The 21,829-nt window shown below is 48.6% G+C and overlaps 1 protein-coding gene and 1 pseudogene across 3 annotated transcripts in view; one reads left to right on the top strand and one right to left on the bottom strand.

The window, feature by feature from the left end:
• ATP6V0A2 (ATPase H+ transporting V0 subunit a2) overlaps positions 1-21,829 on the top strand; it is a 29,736-nt gene that overhangs the window by 982 nt on the left and 6,925 nt on the right. For 2 of the 3 annotated variants that reach the window (XM_025045526.1, XM_025045524.1), the window contains exons 1-16: positions 235-396; positions 3,881-3,959; positions 6,018-6,115; positions 7,601-7,738; positions 8,434-8,522; positions 9,675-9,801; positions 11,530-11,612; positions 13,164-13,257; positions 13,986-14,198; positions 15,925-16,075; positions 16,310-16,446; positions 16,717-16,904; positions 17,006-17,096; positions 18,311-18,429; positions 19,030-19,240; positions 21,459-21,578. In XM_025045526.1, coding sequence (XP_024901294.1) covers positions 250-396; positions 3,881-3,959; positions 6,018-6,115; positions 7,601-7,738; positions 8,434-8,522; positions 9,675-9,801; positions 11,530-11,612; positions 13,164-13,257; positions 13,986-14,198; positions 15,925-16,075; positions 16,310-16,446; positions 16,717-16,904; positions 17,006-17,096; positions 18,311-18,429; positions 19,030-19,240; positions 21,459-21,578 — 2,085 coding nt within the window. In that variant the 5' untranslated portion in view covers positions 235-249. Of the gene's footprint in view, positions 1-234; positions 397-3,880; positions 3,960-6,017; positions 6,116-7,600; positions 7,739-8,433; positions 8,523-9,674; positions 9,802-11,529; positions 11,613-13,163; positions 13,258-13,985; positions 14,199-15,924; positions 16,076-16,309; positions 16,447-16,716; positions 16,905-17,005; positions 17,097-18,310; positions 18,430-19,029; positions 19,241-21,458; positions 21,579-21,829 lie in introns of those variants that run through there. The other variant, XM_025045525.1, reaches the window with a different exon arrangement.
• LOC112478392 lies at positions 4,348-4,466 on the bottom strand (annotated as a pseudogene).

Genomic DNA, 21,829 nt, shown 5'->3' with positions numbered 1-21,829 from the left:
CGCAGAGCGGGCCCGCGCCCGGGGCGCCGCGTTATTTGGGGGCGTTCCGTGTAGTCCTCAACTCTGGGCCGTGCCATCCGGTGCCTCCGAGTGCCGACTCGGTGCCGGGCGCCGGGCCGAGCGGGGAACAAATCCGACGAGGCCTCCTGGAGCCCTTCCGGAACTTGCGGGGGAGGTGAGGGACACACATTCAGCAACCCAGTAGATCAACAAAATGTGTTCTGCAAGAACACAAAACGGGGCGGCGTGATGGTGGCCGGGCTGGCGGCGGCCGACGGAGGCCTCGCCGAGGGGGCGAGTTTGGGCCAGCACCTGGCTGGGCAGGAGCCGGCCCTGGACGATGTGGGGGAACGGGGTGCCCGGTGGAGCAGACGGAGCCTGGTTGCAGTGAACGAGGTGCGAGGCCCCGGCGGGAAGGGATTCGCCTCGGTTTTGTTGACGGACGGATGCTGCGGTGCATTGCATCCGGTGAGGGGTACAGCAGAGTCAGTATTTGCCGAATGGGAGCCCTCTCCCCGACAGTAACCGTGAACACTTATTTATGTATCTGTGTACTTGCTTACTGTTTGTCTCCACCACGGTCTGTTGACCCCTGAGGGTGATGGCCTTGCCCGACTTGTGGACTCCCCTTCCCCAAGACTTGGCACAGCCCCTGGCGTTTGCGGGCATTAATAGGCATTTGTTGAATGAACGCACAAGCTTTCATTTGAGCGCTCGCTCTGTTCCAGACGCTGTTTTGTGGCCGGGGACTTCGTGGTAGAGCGAGGCAGACAAGGGCCCTGTGTTCTTGTTGCTCCCAGCCTGGGAGGACACAGATAAACACTCGGATTATGAAGTGTGATAAGGGTCTCAGAGGAAGAGAACAGGGTGTGGAAGGGAGATTATTTAGCAGGACCTAATACTGATTGAACTGGAAGTCACTTGGGGTGAACATTTTATTTCCTGGGCCACAGCTTTCATCCTATGGTTCTTTCCCTTTGTCTTTCTGAAGGGTCTTTAATTTCAGAAGAGAACACCCCTAGCCAAGGGCTGATGTCAGCAATCCTTGGGTTGGCCACAAAAGGCAATTGCAAAGTCAGGAGAAAACCCCGAGTGACAGGTGAGGCTGCAGGGAAGGCCCAGGTCCCTCTTGGTTTCTGGAGCCCCTCTGGCTTCATCACCTGGTACCCATTTACCTGGCAGGCTCTGAGCTGAGCTGTCAGTAGCACCGGAAAGATTCAGGAAACCGTGGCAAGAGAAGCAGGCTCCCTTCTTTGTAGCAGGTAGATTTGTTCCATCCTGTTAGTACTCGGGCCAAGAGACTTATCAAGCTTAAATCTCGCAGGTTTTGAACAAAAGCCCTAATCACCACAAAGATTCCAGTTTCACCAAGTTGAGTGCCATTACACATTAACTAGTAGAATATACTTGGGATCCTTTTCAACTGAAAATCAGTGAAAGAAAAAATGTGGTTTATCTTTGTCTAGAAGGAAAATGAAAATGCTAGAAGGAGCTCTGTGTGCTACGAGGTTTTCAGAGCTCAGATGAGTGTGTGTGTGTTGTCTGTATCTGTCTGTGTCTTCGTGTCTCCTTGCCTTGGGTTGTCAATCAAGCAGCATGGGTGTTAGTGCAGAAAGCTCCGTCACACCTGACATTTTCCTATCTTTTCTGGAGTTTGTTACTGGTTCACCAGAAGGGATCGCCGACCTTAGTCTTCTCTGACTTGTACTGGCTGAATGAATAATCTCCCTTTCCTTTTAGTAATCCTTCTGAGGGAAAGGAGGCAGGCCGAGGGTTTCTGTAGTGACAGCCAATGAGAAGACTTGAAAATAAGGTTATTCAACTAACCAGTAGGACTCGGCGAAGGGAAAGATCAGCTCACTTTCTAACAGTCTGCTGTCTCTGAACGGTTGTCACCTTTAGTCCTTTAGCTGCTGCAGTGGGAAGGTTCCTGGTGTGGATATTAGTAAAGACAGTACCAGGTACCTCTCCTCTGCCGATTTTTCTAGGTTAAATGTGAATCTTAAAATGAACCTACATTAAAACGTACTTCGAATCATTGGTCTGAAATTAGGGTGACTTTCTCTCCCTGAAATGAAAAGAGAAACAAAACTTTGTAAAAGAAACCACGTAACAGGAAAAACAGTACACGTGAGATGGTGATGGTGGCGGATGTCAACCCAATCATATTTTTGTCATTGCCACAGGAGTTCGCCTCTTCCTAAGGATTCTTTTTGTAGAACCATAATGTCCAATTCGATATTGAAGGAAAAAGGTTGAAACTCAGGATAGTGTCATTTGTAGACAGCTTTTGATTTGTGGTATCCTTTTTCACATGCTTAGTTCCATAGAAATAGATTGCGTTTGGATCACTAGGAACTTGAAAGTGGTTACCTTAGATTAGGGTGACTTCCAGAAATGAATGTGAATGTGACAAGTGAAATTTGAATTCTTTCTTCTGGATAATTCTTTAAAAAAAAAATTCAGAAAACAACAAGAACTGAACCTTTTGGGGCAGACACTGTCAGGTTGAGCAGTTTCGTGTGAGCCGTTGTTTATTACGTTTTTGGAGAGTGCCCAGTACAAATGCTGCATGGAGTAAAGACGGAATTGTCGCGCTGACTGCCTTGCAACATGAATGATTACTGTAGTTTTTAAAATTATGAAAGTAATATATGTTCATTGTAGGAAAATTGGAAAATATAAGAATAACTTCCATGATCCCAATACCTAGAAATAAACACTTTAACTTTTTGGTTAGTATTGGTCAAACATCACTTTTCCAATAATATTTTCAAATGTAATATATATGTGTATTTTTATATAATTGGAACTACACCAAAAAATATGGGTAACCTTTTTTATAGATAAATCATGAATAATTGATTGATTTTATTAAATATTCTTTTACAGTATTTTTTTATTGCATCGTTTTATCTTAAGTTAAGTAGAGGGAAGAGATGGGAACAGTGAAAGCTCATGGGCCCATAATATAAATTCTGGTCACTCACTCCATCCTACTTCCCCTCGCCCCCCAAGACAAGATCATTTTGAAGCAAATCCCAGCTATCTAATTTCATTTATAAATATTTCAGTAAGTGTCTCTAAAAGGTAAGAACACTTAAAAAACCGTAACAATACCATTATCATACCTAAAATTTTTAATAATAATTCCTTACTAAATCCAATACCTCGATCACTTAAAACATAATTTTTAATAAGTGCATAGTAAGTTATGTGGCTGAACCATCATTTTTATAGAGCTTTATTACTGTGTATCATAAAATTCACCCATTTCAAGTGTTATGCATCACATCACCCTGGTAAGATCCCCATTTTCATTGGCAGTTGATTCCCGCTCCTGCCCCCAGCCTGTCACTCATCCACTTTCTGCCATGAGGTTTGCTCTTTCTGGGCACTTCGTAGAGATGGAGTCGCACAGTTTGTACCCTTTCGCATGTCTTCCGTCTCTCGTGTCACACTTCTGAGGAAGTGCTCCATGACGTCGAGTGCGCCGGTAGCTTGTTCCTGCTTATTGCTGGGTGGTAATCCACGGTGTGGGTATAGACTTTAAGTTCCTTATCTGATTTTCTGTTGTTAATCTTTTTTTCTCTATCCCTGAGTTTGATGTTCGTCTAGATAAATTTTTGTCCATATCCATAGCTTTTTTCTTAGGTTAAATTTCCTCATGAGCTATTTCTGGGCCAAAAGAGATTTTTCAGGCATTTTCGATAACAGTCGCCAAATTGCTTTCGAGAAAAGTTGCGTGTTTATACTCTCATTTAGTAGTGCGCGAGGGTGTGCTTTTCCACAAACCCTTGCCAATAATATTTTATTTATAAAATCAAGCTTATTTTTAAATTTTAGAACGTTCAAAGCCACTTTTTCATTCTTTTCTCAGCTCAACCAGAATGTAAGTTCTTTCCAAAGAAAATTTGTCGGTGAGGTGAAGAGGTGTGAAGAGCTAGAGCGAATATTGGGTGAGTTTGTTTTAATAACCGAAATAATTATTTTTAGAAAATATAGATCGATAGAAAGGGAAAAGAAATCGCCTGTATTCTCAGTATTCAGAGGTAAGCACTGTTACTTAGGTTCATATTATTTTTCCATACTTTTTATTATTCATCTATAAAAGTAAGGATTTAGATATGTAATGGTCAGGTTGTTTTGTTATTAGCTTTGTTTTGTCACTTAATAGTAAGTACTCATTGTAACATCTTTTCATGTTAGTAAACAGATTGACCCAGCATTATTTTTATTTATTTATTTATTTGTTTGTTTATTTATTTGGTGAGGCAACCCTTGGTTGGCCTCACAGATTGCAAGGACTTTGTCCTCTTACAATCCCTTAGTTTTTAAATTTTTTTATACCTACAGCACCTGATATTCCTAGGTGGTCTCCCATCCACGTACTAACCAGGCCCGACCCTGCTTAGCTTCCGAGATCAGATGGGATCGGGTTTGCTCAGGTTGGCATGGTCGTAGACATACCCAGCATTATTTTTAATGGCTGCATAACATTTCATTGTATTAACGTGCCATAATTTATTTAACCAATCCCTTATAGTATAGTATAACTTAGAAACATATGACTTAAAATTATACCAGTGAACGAAGGCCGTAGGAAGTGGCAGATTGGTTGGTCGATAATTTCCTTATTTTCAGGGTTTCCCTTTGCAAAGGTGTTACATCAGTGTTCTCTGGCTGTTAACCAGGAGCTCAAGGCGGCTTCATTTATTTGTAAAATCTTTAACATCTCAGCCCAATTTAGGCATTATTAATTCAAGCCTTGAAGTTTTGACTGCAATAGAGGTTAAAATGATCTCAGACAATTGACTAAAGCACAAAATTTGTTTTTAGAAGGATGGACAGAAAAACATGCGAATGAGAGACTTGGTGGGGAGAATGTGACTTTTAGAATAATTTCTAATAGCTAGTAATTATTGTGGATTTTATATTTTTTAATTGGGGATTTTTAAGATAGAAAAAAAACTTTTAGTCACCTGAAATCGATTCCTTGTCGTCTTGTTCGCGGTCCTGGTTGTATGTGTGGGTTGTGTATGGTCGAGTGACATCATATCCCTGTCTTTGAAATACATGCGAGTCATCGGACAGGTCGTATGTTTGGAATGAGGTTTTTAAAGACAGGGCGAGAGCGATAACACATTAGACGTGTCTAGGACTCCTGTAGCATAAACTGTTTCAAAAAGAGGCAGGCTTAAAAAAAAAAGGAACTCTCCAGTAAATTTCGGTGTAAATAAGTTCAAACGATTTGCGCCCATCTCCAGAAAACAATTAAAGCACCCAGTGAGTCCTTTGCTGTCTCCCTTTTTTCTTTCTTTCTTCTTAATAAAACAAATAGTAACATTTCTCCAAAATATTATATCTAGTAAGGACTTGACCAGGTATTATGACTTTTATCCTAAGGAAAAGGACACTTCATGGAATTGAAAATATAAACTAAAGAAATCCATTTTGGCTGGTTCACTGTTAGTTTGGGGAATCTAGTTTTCACCCCGTCAGGAAGCAGTGCAGGTTGTGGGGTCAGATGTCATGGCCAGCAGGGGGCGCTCAGGAGAGCCTGGCTTCCTGCCCTGGGTGGCTGGGGGCTCCGTGGGCTGAAAGATTGTGGCTTTCTTGATACGGATACTTATTTCCTCCTATGGGGTCTGCAGGGCAGTCCCTTGTGCTGTCTGGTGGGGATGAAGACAGGTCTGTTTTGGGGGTATTCCTGCACTTCCAGGTGCGCCCTTAGCCCTCTGCTTCATCTGCAGGTGCAGAGACAGCTGTGACTGCACAGTTCTTTAACTGGAATTTTAGAAATGAAGAAATGTGTTTATCCAGGTTATTGTTTACTTTGATGCCGCGTGCTGCTTTACAGCGGGCGACCTGTATGTCGTTGGAACAAGCGAGATTTTCATGGGTTTAGACAGATAGATTTTCAGATGACCTAGGGAGGGTTGGGATGTGACATGTTCTGCCTGAAATGTCTCATAGTAAGTTTTCGCGTCTAATGTGTTTAACTTTTGTTTCCGTAGCGTATTTGGTGCAAGAAATTAATAAAGCAGATATTCCCCTTCCTGAGGGAGAGACCAGTCCCCCTGCACCGCCGCTTAAACAGGTGCTGGAAATGCAGGTAACGTGTCTGAAGAAGCTGCTCCGGGCCGCCGGTCTCGGACACTGCTTCTTTACTTTCTTGATGTCGTCTAGCGCTTTTCTGCCTTTCTTCCTGAAACCGTGGAGTGAAAATTAAAGAGCCATGTTGTGGTTTACCCTTAGCCATAGGTTATCGCTGAGACATTTTACCTGTCATTTGGTTTTCTTTTAAGATGTAAGATGTGTGCCCCCTTTCCGGGCGGTGTCTAACAGAGGCAAACGAGAATGAGCTCGCGGGCCCCGGTCCTCAGTTATGGAATGTTTCCGAAAGGTGGTTCCGGGCCGAGCCAGGCCTCAGCCTGCCTCCCCTGCTGCCGGCCGCCGGGGCCGCAGCCCTGCGTCCTCACGCTCGTGCCATTCACCGACCCTTCCCCCTCGCTTTTCAGAAGCTCCCATGAAGGTGGTTTCAGGGGACAGAATTCCTTCTCCCCGGGTTCAGTGTGTCTCAGGTGTTGGGGATACAGCGTCCCCCCTGTGTGTACACTGGCTTGTCTTGTTCTCACAGCCACCCCCACGCCCCACCACGAATTATCCACTGAGGTTTCTGTCTAACCTTATCTGATGTTTATCACACTGGGAAATAGACGAGAGCTCCTTATAGCGCCTCGAAAACAGCTGTGACCATGTGCCTGGGACCACTCCACCGCTGGCGCCCTCTTTGTTTACCTGGGAGGAAGTCACTTAACACTAGGCATGAGTGGACTCCAGCGAGAATCGTATGGTCAGAGGAGTAGGAAGCAGTCATCCGGTTTGGCCTGCTTGCTGGTAGTTAGGATGTTGTTGGAAATGTAGTGCTTACTGACTGTTTGCAGTTTTGATAAGGCAGAGCACAGTAATGAATGTATATGTCAAAGGATCTGTTTGAATACAAGTTTTCATTGCGCCAATCATTTCTTCAGATTTCTGCTTCTGTGGTTTTAATTCTTAAATAGTGTTAAGGGTGCTTCATATATAACTGATGATTAAGGTTTCTTCTCAAGAAATTTTGTGCTCAGTTAATTGTGTAAATACAACTGAGTACAAACTCTTAAGCCGGACATTCAAGGAAAACTTGTGTTTAGAAAAGATTAGCTAAATAATTTTTCTGTGTCGCAAATAAAAGGAAGCGTAGACTTGAGGGAGGAAGACGGATGCGTGACGACAGGTAAGCAGCTGACGGGAAGCCGAAGGTGACGTAGGAACCGAGGTTAGGGCCAGGTGCCTCCTCAGCGTACTTAGAGTCACCATGGCACGCCGGACCCTTTCTGTCATCTGTGGCCTGAGCTCCGTAGGAAGTAGCTGAATTAACAGGGAATAGTGAATGACGGACTTTTAAAATCTTTGCGTGTTTTCATATCTCTGTCAAACTGTCACGAATTCTGGCTTTTTAAGACCTCCGCTGGTTTTGGTGTCCCGTAAAAAAAATATTGTCCGAACTGCCGTCGGAACTAACCTGGAGTCCTAAGTGACTGCTGTGTTCTTTCAGGAGCAGCTGCAGAAGCTCGAGGTTGAGCTGAGAGAAGTCACTAAGAACAAGGAGAAGCTGAGGAAAAACTTGCTTGAACTGATCGAGTATACGCACATGCTGAGAGTGACAAAGAAGTTCGTCAGACGGACCGTGGAGGTACTGACGACGCACGCGAGGAAGTGCGTTTCTTCTCTAATTCTGGTTCCCGTACGGTCCCAGGTTCCGTGATCAATTCCTAGCGATGCGCTGCTGTTTCCAAGGGCTGCGTTTCCATCTTAGCTTTATTTTTCCGTTGGATTCTATGACATTCTGAAAAGCTTTAAGCCTTTTTTTGTGTGTGTTGATTGGTTTCAGCAAGAACAGTATCTCCTGTTTGTACCGTGCTATAATTTGCAGTTAAAAAAATTTTTATGATCATGAGAAAAAATTGAACAGAGGAAGTTGAACTCTAAAATTTAGGGTTTTTTTTTTTTCCCCTCTAAATGCTAAGAGTAAAGGAGGTTAAAAATACCCTCTCAGTCAGTAAAGAACAGTCTATTTGTAGTAATCTGTCCTCAGCTGAGTACCAGAGAGAAGGACATTCCTTCTGAACTCAGTGTCACTTCAAACGATTACTTTATCTTGGATTAAGGCGATGACATAAGTTTTAGCCATACTTACATGTAAATGTCTTCAAGCAGCTTACACGTAAGCATGCGGAAGTTACCTTTTTTATGAATCAGAGCTGAGTTACATGTCTGAGTTACCTTGGGGCCTTGGCACACACATCTGAGCAGTCACTTAGGATGCCCTAACCTTGTCTGGAAACGTGACATGAGAAGTAAAGTGTCACTTTTCATATCTCTTTGTAGTTTGAACCCACTTACGAAGAATTCCCTTCCTTAGACACTGATTCTTTGTTGGACTACAGCTGTATGCAGCGGCTGGGAGCGAAGCTGGGGTAGGTGACAAGATAGTAATGGGGGTGTCTCGTCAGAGGAAGACTGACTGTACCATGGGTGAATGGGCACCATTTGTGCGCCTGTGAGTGAATGAAAGGAAGTGAATATTTAATAAAACACTGTACGCTCCTGTATTCGCTGAGTTGAATTACTGAGCTGTGTTGACTTTTTAGCTAAATAGGACGGCTATTTCTTTTTGTGGCATCATGAGTTGGAAAGAAGGAACGTTAATGCAGTGTCATTTACTCCAGGAAACCTGAAATGGTCGATCAGTGAGCATCAGGTCCATTTTGTTTGCTGGAAACACAGGGACTGAACTGAGTTGGTTAAAATATTAATTATACTTTAAGGATCTTTTTCTCCTGTTAATTCTTTCCATTTACACAAACTAATGGTAACTTTAGTTTTTAGTGTTTCCTCGTGTGACTTGTGATTTCTTTTTATTACGAATTTATGTTCTCCTCCTTATCTGTAGGAGTTCAGTGTTTAGTTTGAGGATGTTGTATTCCTCCAGAGAGAACTGAGTTTTACATTTGTCAGGTACCTGGGAGCCCACTGTCAACCTGGAATCATTTTACGTTAATTTCTTGGTTTGGGTTTTTTTTCCCCGTTTTTTTTTTTTCCCCTTCACTATGCAAGTAATGTGAATCTGAGCCACAAGTCTGAATGAATTCTGATCTGTGGCTATAATTCTCAAGACCTTTCTGCTTCTATCCGGACCCCCAACGAAAATAAACGAGTTTACTTGCAGGCTCCTTTGCAAGGTGGCATTTTTCCTTGTTCACCCAAAGGTGTGGCCCTTTGGGCGGACCCTGGTTTTATTGGGCACTGGGGGATTTCAGTGTCACCCCCTCACTTTCCATGCCCAGTGCCCATCTCTTGTCCCCCTCGCCGGCCTTCAGATCCTGATCGGTGGGGTAGCTACCAGTGTCTTTTCGATTCCAAGAATATCTCTAATTCTAGACTCGGCTATATGTTGAAAAGGATGTTTCAAAAACAGTTTATCCTGCATTTTAGGCATCCGACAGTTGGAGTGCTTTCTGTATCTCTTCATCATTTTGGCAGAAATGAGTCTTCATCATCTTTTTAGTGCAATTTGATAGGAATTCTTTGCTTCCAGTTGACTACAGCTTGCCTTTGTCGTCCTGTAGATTTGTATCTGGCCTAATTAACCAAGGAAAAGTTGAAGCATTCGAAAGAATGCTGTGGCGAGTCTGCAAAGGGTACACCATCGTGACCTACGCAGAGCTGGACGAGCCCCTCGAAGACCCCGAAACAGTGAGTGCACGTCACGGTTGGTCACCTCTTGTCAGTGACAGACTTACAGTGAGTTGGAGGCACAGGGCACAGCGACCCACCTGAGAGTGAGGGCCACCTGCCTTGTCGGCCTCCAGCATGTTTGGGTCGTTCCTAAAATCAGGGGCTTTCTTCCGCACCGCCCCGCGTCACCGCCCCATGTCACCACCCCATGTCACCGCCACATGTCACCGCCCTACGTCACTGCCCTCTGAGCTCAGGTCCCAGTACTGTCTTTTATGGCAGAGGATCTAGTTTAGAATCACACTTTGGATTTAATCGGCACATGTCTTTGGTCTGCTTCATTCAGGGACGATTTCTCAGTCTTTCGTTGACTTTCATGATCTTGACACTTAAAATGGTTACATACCAATTCCTTTGGTGGAATGCCCCTCGGTTCGGCTCTGGCATTTTCTCAAGATCAGACGCAGCTCATGCGTCTCTGGCAGTTACTTCACAGAAGTGCGATCTTGGCCTGCCCCTTCCTGTAAGCCCCTAAGGGTCCCATGCACTTCTGTGGCTTTAACTGCCGTCCCTAAATGAATGTAAGTGCCTGGGGCCTCTCCCAGAACAGCCAAACGACATGTAACGGGCTACTCCGTGTCATCATTCCAACGTCTGGAAGACGACTCTACCCTGTGCCTGACTCCGAGATCCTGCCCCTCCCCCCGGCCCACCCTCCAGGCAGCTACGACCCGGGGGTCACCCTTGACTCGCCCCTGTGTCCTCACACTTCGCGTCTAGTCCTTCAGCAGCCCTGTGGGCCCCGTCTTTTAGGCAGCAGGAGAGTCCGGCCACGGGTCGCCCCCATTGGCAGCGCCGGTTCCTAGAGACGGCCCCATGCCTGAAGCATGTCTGTTTTGCAGGGGTCCCCGCCCGAGCCCCCGCCCCACCCCGTCAGGGATTTGTATCTGTTTTGTTCGCTGCTGTATTCCCAGCACCCAGAGCAGTGCCTGACAGGCCAAACACCTGTCCATTTTACTGGTAGAATATTTGTAAAAGCGCCCATTCTCGTCATTCGTGGTCGACCTGTTCTGTAAAGTCTCCGTGAGCACCGAGTCACTGCTCTGGGGGAGACCAGGACGAGCTTCCTGCGGGCCTCTGCTCACATTTGTCAGCCGGTCACTATGTCACCTGTTTTATATGTTTCTGTTGAAGGACACCTGATTTAACACGTATCGTTGATTCATGACATTGAGCTCACCTCAGCAGCACTGTCCCTCAGGCCCTGAGCAAAGGTTATGCGGCACACGAATCACCTCCGTAAGGCACGTCACAGCCTTCCCGCGCTCAGGGACACCGAGCAGCGCGTCAGCAGCACACCTGGGCCATTTTAAACAGCAGAATCACCAACCAAAAGCACAGAAATGAGAGGAAAGTGGCCTTAGACCACAAAAAAGGCTCTTGTTTACAGTGTGAGCTGAAACAAGACTGCAGAGTGTCACCTTGTTCCACCTCAGCTGGAACACTGCACGCTGGTGACTCAGAATTCTTGTCACTCCAAATGTCTGCAAACGACTGAAAAACGCGAGTGTCGATTTCGGGTTGGGAATGACTTTTGCAGTGAATTTGCAGTTGTGAATCCACAGATAACGAGGGTTGGCCGTATCTGTTGGATGAGTGAAGGGACAAAGTGTGACAGAATTTGAGCTGCCAGGCTTCAGAGCTCTGGACACAGAAGTCACCATTATTCTTACTTACTCTTTGTAGGGAGAAGTCATAAAGTGGTATGTGTTTTTAATATCCTTTTGGGGAGAGCAGATCGGCCACAAGGTTAAGAAGATATGTGATTGGTAAGAAAAACTTCATTGCGTTGATTTTTTTTGTGTTTGGTAACCTCTAGTTTTCCTTAAATGTTCCTCTGTGTCTGAGAAGCACAGTGGGTGCGAAGGCCGCTGGGTTTTGTCATCTGATACCTTTGCTGTGATGTCATGTTTTTAAACATTTAATTTGTCATCTGTTGCCAGTGCGATACTCAATTTAAAAGTAGAGACCATGTCCATACCTTTCCCAGATTGTTTTGTGTTTTTTTTTTTTGAAATCAAGGCTTAAGATCAATTGGAGAAAGAATCGAATATGTCGTTTTTGTTTTGTTTTTTTTTTTTTTTGGAAATCAAGGCTTAAGATCAGTTGGAGAAAGAATCGAACGAATTCGAATATTTTGTGTCTTCCCGTTGCTTTTAGCTGCACGTGGGCTTGTCTGTCATCACGATGGTTCATCTTTGGTCGAACCCTCGGCAGGTTTCTCTTTTGGGGGAGGGGCGGGGTGTGGGCTCCGAGTGGGCCTTTCGGGATTCAGAGCCGGGCTTTGCCGCTCGCTCTCTGAGCAACCGCTGGCAGGTCACCGAATCACGGTTTCCTCATCTGTAAACAGGAGGTGGCAGTTCCGTTGTCACAGGGCCATTAGGACTCAGGATGGGGGTGAAAGACTCCAGCAGTTATTAAATATGTCACAACAAGAATCTGTCTGTGACTTATTCTCGTCAACAGACGGGAAAAAAAGCAAACGAAGAACGCTCCTTTGTTGTCTCACACGCGGGGAAATTTAGATGGCCTCCTTTCTGTGGGGGTGGGGTGGGGCTTGGCTGTTTGTTTTGGATCAGTGTTCCCAGAGTTTGCTATGGAAACTCTGGGAACCTGTCGTAGTTTTACTAGCTAGATATTTATTTCAACGTAGACTAGAAAAGTAATAACCAACTCCGCAAACTCAGTTTCACAGATATCATCGCGAGGGATAAGGCGAGAGTATTTAATTTTAATAGTCACATTACGTATGGCATCGAAACCTCCAGGCGCTGCAGGGGTGGCTGCAGGTCGGGAGGCTCGCCGTGCTCTCCGCAGGGTGTCCCCAGGTGTCACGCGGCCCTGCAAGCACGTGGCCCTGTGACGGGATGGGGGGTTGTACTGCAGCACAGTCCGAGGCGATCGCTGGCAAACCAGAGCTTTCGTCCCCCTATTTTCACTTTTTTTGTAGGTAACTATTGTGTGTTGCCTCCGTTTTCGTGTTTCAAACTCGTTGAAGGATTCTCACCCCGGGAGGGTGGTGAATTCTAGAAAGTTGGAGTTGGGCGGGAGCTTCGGGAATCCTGAGGGGCAGTAATGGGATTTACATCCCAGAGGGAGTTTGCTGAATTTGTCGAGTTCAGTAAAAATGTGTCGAGTGTCTGTGTGCAGAGCCCTAGCAAAGGCAGGTAGCCGTCTGTGCCTCTGCCTCCCAGAGGGCCGCTTCCGTCCCAGTTTGGAGGGAGATAACGCCCGGCGGTGGATTGAATTTAGTTCTGGTGTTTGACACGGCGTCTCCTGGTCCTGCCGGACGCGCGAGCCTGTTGACTTCTGTCTTCCAGTTACCACTGCCACGTTTACCCGTACCCGAGCACCGCCGAGGAGCGGAGGGAGATTCAGGAGGGCCTGGACACCCGCATTCAGGACCTTTACACTGTGAGTGTCTGCGGGCCGTGAAGCGTTTACACAGCCGCTGACTTTCTTGTCTAACGTGGAGAGCTTTAGTTGTGACAGATCAGGGTGTTGTAGGGAGGTCAGAGTGTCGCTTACCTTCCTCCTCTGCGTGGAGGTTTTATTTCAGCGGCCTGTTAGAGACCTGGATAGTAATAGACTTTACAGTGAAGGCCGTCTTCGCTGTGGCCGTGTGATTCCCCGTCGAGAAGGCTGTCAAGCCTGTGGTGGCCGCTGTTTTACCTGCAGTATTTTAATTCAGTTGTTTACTCAGGTCATTGAGGGCTCTTGGTGGCAGGAAGTGGACTGTGTCCCGCTTACTGCGAAGGGCTTCTCAGCAGGATGGGGTGGGGTAGGGTGGGAGACGGTGGCTCACAGGGGTGGCAGGGAGCTGGGCCAAGGCTGGGAGTGGCTAAGGACCGGGAAGCTCCCCGGACCCAGCTGGACCACCTGCTGCCACAGTGATGTGACTTTGAACCAGTTCCTGTGCCCCTGGGGTCATATTTTATAGAGATGGCTCCCAAGAGAGCTTTGGTTTCCCGCCTGGTGGTGCTGGGGTCGGGAAGGGGTGAGCCGCCCCCGTCTGCCCCCGGGGGGCTGCTGCCTGGACTCACCCTCTGTCAGCGGGGAGAAATCCCCCTAGGAAAGCCGGGCGTCCCCCGGCCAGACACCGAACGTGCCCTCGCCGCTGCAAGCCGGTCTGTCCTTGCCAGGTGCTGCACAAAACGGAGGACTACCTGCGGCAGGTGCTGTGCAAGGCCGCAGAGTCGGTCTACGCGCGCGCCGTCCAGGTGAAGAAGATGAAGGCCATTTACCACATGCTGAACCTGTGCAGCTTCGACGTGACCAACAAGTGCCTCATCGCCGAGGTCTGGTGCCCCGAGGCTGACCTGCCGGACCTGCGGCGCGCGCTCCAGGACGGCTCGGTAAGGCCGCAGCGGGGCCCAGCGTCCTAGCCAGGGTGGGCTCCGGGTAGACGCCCCTGAACCGTGGTGGTGGAGGAGGGCTGGTGTGCAGGGGTGTCTGCGTGGCCCCATTCCTGCACCCCTCTCTGAGTGGCGGTGGCAGTCACAGGCTCATGAGTCAGTGAAGCACCCCGTCTCCTGCCCCCCGCAGCCTCATCCATCCACGGCCCCTGCCCGGATCCCATTGTTCTTGTCCTAGGATGTCTGAGTTCCTCCATCACAGATGAGCAGATGTGAATAGCTTTTTTCTTTCTTTGCTTAATAAAACTTCCCTATTTTTTAAAAAAGCTATTTAATATCCCCCTGTATGGATGTACTGTGGCGTATTTAATTTGTTCCCTGGTCATTTAGGTGGTTTCCAGTTTTGTGCGTGCCATTGCAGTCACTGACACGTGGCCTGCCACAGTCCCCGTGTGCACAGACCCATCTATCTGTAGGATAAAGTCCCGCACGCAGACTTGCTGGATTGAGTCTGACACATGTCACCAGCTATTGCGTTTCTCATTATGAATGAAGTGGAATATCTTTTTGTTTAAGAGCCTTTTAAGAAATTGTTTTTATTTTTTATTTTTTTAATTTAATAAATAAATGTATTGGGGTGACACTGATTAATAAAATTATATAGGTTTCAAGTGTACAGTGCAATAATACGTCATAGGTATATTGCATCGTTTGCTCACCATTCGAAGGTAAATTTTCTTCAGTTGCCGTATATTTGATGTTTAAGAGCCTTATGAGTGTGTAACACACGGTCTCTGCTGCGGCCCCTTTCATCCCTCACCGCCGCTGGACCCCTTGCACTCACTGCTCTCGGGCTGGACGAGACCCTTCCCAGGCTCAGCCTGTCGTGGGCTGGCCACTGTGCTGTCCAGGGGAAGCCCCCTGGCTGCCGGGGGGTCTTTCCCCGCAGGTCTCTCAGATGGCCCGGTGCTCGCTTCACTTCGTCTGGTCCAGAGGCGGTTATCTCCGTGCAGGTCTTGTAGCATGCAGTGCTTCGTCCCACACCTTGCTGCTCTGTGGTCTATGGGGGCGTAGTTCTGTTATAAATGTTGCCCGTGGCTTTTGGTTTTGCTATCTAGTTACCCTTGAGGGGGTTCAGGGGAGATCAAACCTATGCCATCGCTGGGGACTTTCCCAGAATCCCCTTATTTGTGTGCGTTTTAAGAAATATAATTTGACTAGGAAATTTACTGTTCTGGTAATAACTTTTTTTATTTTACTTATTTACAAAGGATTTTCTTTTTTCATTACAATTGAATATAACGTATTTTATAAGAATTGTAAACTGAAGTATTGAATTTTGGTTTACTCTTACCGGTTTTGTGGTTTTATTAGGTAATACTGGAGCTGTCTCTAATTTCCTCTTGAACAGTTTTATCTTTATTTCCTCTTGAACACTTTTAAGAGAGAAAATACTAAATTTCGGTTTCATGTTGGTGCTCCTGGGACCGCCTGCGTCCGCATGCACCTGCCATTCCTAGCTCCTCGTTCACGTCTCCCGCTGAGCCTCGCCACGCCCTCCCTGCGCAGGACCGCAGCCCCCCACGCCTCCCCAGTTCCTGCTACACTTGACCCTCCTGGGCGGTGGCCAGCGCTTCCCCTCCTAGCCGCACATGGGCGGTGGCAGGCCACCGGTGTTTGTTGAGAGAGCTCCAGGGCAGTCATTTTTCTCTCTTTTATATGAAAGAGAGAGAGCGGCGCCACAATCCCCTCGTTTATGAACACCATCCCAACGAAAGAGACGCCCCCGACTCTCATCCGCACCAACAAATTCACCGAGGGGTTCCAGAACATCGTGGACGCCTATGGAGTCGGCAGCTACAGGGAAGTGAACCCAGGTGGGAAGCCCGAATGTGCGGGTCGAGGGCGCGGAGAGGCTGGGGAGACGGGCTCGCTGCCGCCGCCTCGTCGCCTCGTCGCCTCGTCGGGGCGCAGCGTCGCAGCCTGTCCGCTCGCCGTGGGGCGTCTGGGTTAACGGGCGCACCTCGTCGCCTCGTCGGGGCGCAGCGTCGCAGCCCGTCCGCTCGCCATGGGGCGTCTGGGTTAACGGGCGCGCTCTGCCTTCGCTGCAGCTCTCTTCACCATCATCACCTTCCCCTTCCTGTTCGCCGTGATGTTCGGGGACTTTGGACATGGCTTCGTGATGTTCTTGTTTGCCCTCCTGTTGGTGTTGAATGAAAACCATCCCAGACTCAGTCAGTCACAAGAGGTAAAAATACAAACGGTCCAGTTCGTCTTAACTGGTTGGGCCGCATCAGTAGTGATTATCTCCCGTTCGACCGAAAAAGAGGCGTTTCGCAATCGTTAGTGTTTGGCCATAACCGTAACCCACTTGACTGAGACGGGGTGGGGTGGGGGGTGGGGGGGGTGTGTGTCATCTCTGTGACAGGGACACCCGTCACACTGGCCCTGATGGGAGCGGGCGAGAACGTGTCCGCGTCAGCCCGCAACCCTGTTCTGGCCACACCGCTCTCCACAGATCATGCGGATGTTTTTCAACGGCCGGTACATCCTCCTGCTGATGGGGCTGTTCTCGGTGTACACGGGCCTCATCTACAACGACTGCTTCTCAAAGTCCGTCAACCTTTTCGGCTCGGGGTGGAACGTGTCCGCCATGTACAGCTCCAGTCACTCCCCGGCGGAGCACCAGAAGATGGTGCTTTGGAAGTAAGTGTCCCGCTCCCGATGTTTTAAGGCAGGAAAAGCGTTTTTCCAAGACCCCTCCCCCTCCCTCACAGTGAGCCCTCCCGCTCTGCTCCCTGTTGCAGTGACAGCGTCGTCAGACACAGCAGGGTCTTGCAGCTGGACCCGAGCGTGCCCGGCGTGTTCCGAGGCCCCTACCCTCTCGGCATCGACCCCGTGAGTGCGCGTTCTCCCTGCCACCGTCTCGGGCTCCTCCGGGGCGCTGCCCGGTTTTAACGGTCACGTGCTTGCATGTCATCTACGAATCAGCGATCTGTCCGTGCCTTGCGGAAACAGATCCGTGCGTGCACTGTCTCCGCGCGAAAGCTCTGGGTCCTCAGTCTCCTCGCACCCTGTCCTCGTTCACTCGCCCGGCCTCTCCCGACCCCGGAGCCCCGGTGTGGTGACTCGTGTCTCTTACGGTTCCTTCATGATTCATAAGTAAACGCGTGTTCCCGTTCTCCCCGTTTCACTCAAAAGATAGTTCTGCACTCAGCCTTTTAATTTTCACTTAACATTCAAAGATAAGAGTTTCACGCTGTACATTTTTGTGTGTTTTACCCTGGGCCGGTGTCCATTTTTCTGCATTTTTTGCTTGCTTTCTCCCCCTACCCCTCTCTTCACTCACTTTCCCGCGGTGGCCGCTGTGTGTCTAAATCAGTAAGTTGACTGGACTCTCTTTACCCAGTTCCCAGCCCCAGATTCCTCATTCTAAAATCCTGTTCTCACTTACAAAGAGTCTTTCTGTCCTAGTAGCTCCGGTTCCCTTTTCTTAATCCCCCTGAAGGGGAACTGTAGGAATTGTTTTTTCAAAGACGAAGAGAAACAGTGAACGGAGACTGGAGCGGGCTTGGGGTTGGGGCAGCCCTGGAGTTCGGCCTGGGCCCGTGGGGCCGGCTCTGGGCTTGGTCCTCTGCACCCAGCACCTGTGGGCTCCAGCTAAACTTGACTATAAAATGTGCTTACAAGAGAGTGTGTGAAACGTGTACATGAAGTGATAACGCACGCGCTCTCGTATGTCCCCACCCAGGGTTGGAGGCTCCGGGACCTGCCAGCTCCCCTTGCAGCTGTCCCCAGAGGGACTTCCCGCTCTCCTGAGTGCTGTGTGATAATTCCTCTTGCTTTTCTTTTTAGTATCCCTTCCTGGGTGTGTACCCCCAAACACGATGCTGTCTCGTTGGTATTCTTGGAACTTTATATTAGAGATGGGGTGGTTTTGTGACAGTCGTGGCCCTGGTTTAAGAATAGTAGTTGACAGGTAGAAGCGTCGAGAAGGAAGTCTGCACCCTGCTTTCTTTTTAAATTTACAGCCGCCTCTCGAGGTCAGATAGGGACTTTCTCCAGAGGCAGCTGAAGAAGTTAAAGATTTCTTGTTTTCGTTTTGTCTTTAGATTTGGAACTTGGCCACCAATCGCCTCACTTTTCTAAACTCTTTCAAAATGAAAATGTCTGTGATTTTAGGAATTATTCACATGACTTTTGGAGTCGTTCTGGGAATATTTAACCACTTGTAAGTACAGCTTTTTTTTAAAGCAATATTTCTCAGCCAAGGTTGATATTTCTTAAACTTTGCTCCTCGATGGTAGACCGTATAGGCAAGAGGCAGCCGACATGGTGGCGTGTTCTCTGATATGATGCTGCTTTTGACGACACAGGTTTTTGGCAGTTTCATGGATCCATTCGCTCAGCAGCTATTTATCGAGCACATAGTATGTGCCGGGCACTGTTTTCAGCACTGGGGCTCGGGCAGTGAGGAGGACAGGGAAGAGGTTTTGCCCTCACTTACATTCAAGTGAGGGAGACGGGCAATGTGGAAATTCATGTTCGTCGCCAGAGTGATTTTTGTCATACTCTTTTTTTAAAATAAATTAGAGAGTTTCCTGTTTGTTTATTAGAGCTAGTGTATTGAAGTGTATCTCTTTTCTTGAACTGGATCTGGCGGCGAAACGCAGGCCGTTTCTACGGCCCTCCCACTTCTCACAGATGTGTCCGAATCCCTAGTGTGAATCGCGAGATGAACGATGTTACGCTGATAGGCTTTGCACAAAGAATTCACTTTGCATCTTAGTCCAGCCTTGTTTGTGGGTTGATCGGTTACTTTTTCTTCTAGGCATTTCAGGAAGAAGTTCAACATTTACTTGGTCTCCATCCCAGAACTCCTGTTCATGCTCTGTATGTTCGGATACCTGATATTTATGATCGTCTACAAGTGGCTGGTGTACTCCGCGAAGACCTCCAGAGCCGCTCCCAGCATCCTCATCGAGTTTATCAACATGTTCTTATTTCCGGCCAGTGAAACGAGTGGTCTGTACGTGGGGCAGGTAAGCAGCCTCTGTTCCTGCCGCCGGGCGTCCCCGGCAGTCCTCCCGAGAGCTTCTGTTTCGACAGTAGAGCGACCGAGGTGCGTTTCTCCTGGCCTTCCGGGCACCCGGCGCCTCCTGTTTCTCTGTCATCACGGGGGGGCGCCGTCCTGCTCCGGCCGCTGTCCTGGGGACTCTGGTCAGGCGACGTAATGCAGACCCACTGCCACTCAGTGCCTATGAAGCCTGGTGGGAAGGCAGTGTGTTCCTGGAAGGTTCCTGAGGGCTTCCTAGTCCTCCTGTCTTTCCAGGTCATCACAGAACCAACACCTGCACCGTAGCACACCTGCCCTCTTCCTGGGTGGCTTTTCTATAATAGCACGTCTGTGCGATGCCAGTGCATCTGCCATGTGGCCCGGTGGCCGAGAGTGTGGCCTCTGAGGGCTGACTGCCCTGCCTGCCATCCCAGCTCTGACACTTCCTCCAAGCAGAACTTGGAGCATATTCCTTGACTTCTCTGTGCCTCAGTTTCCTCATCGGTAAAATGGGAATCAAAGTAGGGTGGCTTTTCTATAATAGCACGTCTGTGCGATGCCACTGCATCTGCCATGTGGCCCGGTGGCCGAGAGTGTGGCCTCTGAGGGCTGACTGCCCTGCCTGCCATCCCAGCTCTGACACTTCCTCCAAGCAGAACTTGGAGCATATTCCTTGACTTCTCTGTGCCTCAGTTTCCTCATCTGTAAAATGGGAATAAAAGTAGGACCCAATTCGTAGTGTAGAGTTAGAAAGTACCCGGCACCTACCAGACGCTCGGTACGTGTTAGCACGTGCTGTCGTCATGCTGAGTGCCACAGCGCCCTGCCTGCAGGTTGGCGGTGAAGGCATCGCGGGTCACACCGCAGCGTCTGTGGGACGTGGGGGATCCTCTGTCGCTGTCAGAGGCTGTCCTCCTGAGCTGCATTTGCGTTTTTGTTTGTAAATCTTGTTGACCGTGCGGATGGGACGTTTGGGTTTGTTTCTCGCCTTCCCCCGACTGCCAGAAGCTTTAAGTCAGGTTCCGAGCCCAGCTTACCTCGCTGCGGCTTTGTCTGTGAGCTGCACGTGTGTATCCTGCTTGAGCTTAGAGTGTTTTCCTTTTTTTTTACGTTTTTCCTGTTCAGGATTTTTAAAAACTGTATTTTATATTTTATCATTATTTTATTGAACCTTCGTAGAACGACGAATGGCACAGATTAGTAAACACGTAAGGGAGCGCCGAGGGGCACAGGCGCTGTGGTCAGAAAGATCAGTAACGGGACCCACCTTTATTAAGCACCTGCTGCATGCCAGAAACGTGCTTTCCGTCATCACGCTTTCTTAATTGTCACACCAGCCCCCGAGGGAGGTGGTGTCATTCCGGTGGCCAGGTTGCTTAGCTGCCAGCGGGTCCCAGATGTCAGCCTCATCTGCCTGAGTGCACAGCCTGTGACCTCTGCTGTGGCTGTGCCCGTGGCCCCCACTCCTCTCAGCCTTTCAGGGGTGAATCGTGGTGGTGGTGTGGTCTGAGACCCAAGACCCAGATATTACTACCCGATGCTGGCCGTGAGTGGTGCACACGGCTCTGGGGACCTGTGTCTAATGTGAGGAGGGCCACTGAGAGGGATGAGCGGTGGACAGGTCAGTAACCACCTCCAGACCTGTTAAGACCGTGCGAACTGCAGCGGCTATGTAGGCACAGATCTGCTGCCTCTGATTTATTTTTAAGTGACTGCAAAACTCCTTTCTTTTTAAGAAAATGTTTTTAGTTGTGTTCTGAATGCTATTTCAGTATTCATACATAGAGGTAAATGCACTTGCTACATGCTCGCGTTCCTCAAATAGTCCTTATAATTTAAAAATAAAACAACAGAATCCAGAATATAAAAAAGTGTATAGCTCGTGTTTGTATTTTCCCAGTTACAGCCTTTTCAGAAAATTATCCGCTAGAGTTTGACTCTTGAGACAGATTTCTTCCTGACCTAAGCAAAGCGATACCTTGCCACTCTCGCTGGTGTCAGTCGTCAGTCCTGGAATTCAGCTACGGGTGCAGGAAGAGAAGGGGAAAGGTCCACCGGCAAATAAATTTGGTTTGCGTTTCCTTTATGTTCCTTGTTAATGATTACAGGGACATTGTACTTGATTTTCGCTAATTTAATGAAGCGGGCGGACGACAGTGACGAGCCTTTCCGTCCTCATCGGCTGCCCCCTTCTTCCCCTACAGGAGCACGTCCAGAGGCTGCTGCTGGCGGTCACCGCGCTGTCCGTGCCCGTGCTCTTCCTGGGGAGGCCCCTCTTTTTGCTGTGGCTGCACAACGGGCGCAGCTGCTTAGGGGTCAGCCGGGTGAGTAAGCCGGGTGCGCCTGTGAGTGGCGAGCAAGGTCTGCTCGCCGTCGGGCCAGGTTTGGTAAAGGGGACGCCTTTCAGAGCCCGTCTCGGTCAAAGCCGAGGCGCCCTCTCTTTAGGACTTAATCGTGGGGAGCCCCGGGCGCGCGGGGTGGGGCGGGGGGGTAGGGGGAGAGGAGTGGGGCGGGGCAGAGGCTGCTGTCACAGACCAGCCTTTAGGAGTTCGACCCAAACCCTTCGCTGTGGCTT

Source organism: Pteropus alecto, unplaced genomic scaffold (assembly GCF_000325575.1).
Source record: "Pteropus alecto unplaced genomic scaffold, ASM32557v1 scaffold213, whole genome shotgun sequence".
Classification (NCBI taxonomy): Eukaryota; Metazoa; Chordata; class Mammalia; order Chiroptera; family Pteropodidae; genus Pteropus; species Pteropus alecto.
This window is presented reverse-complemented; position numbering and strand designations above follow the sequence as displayed.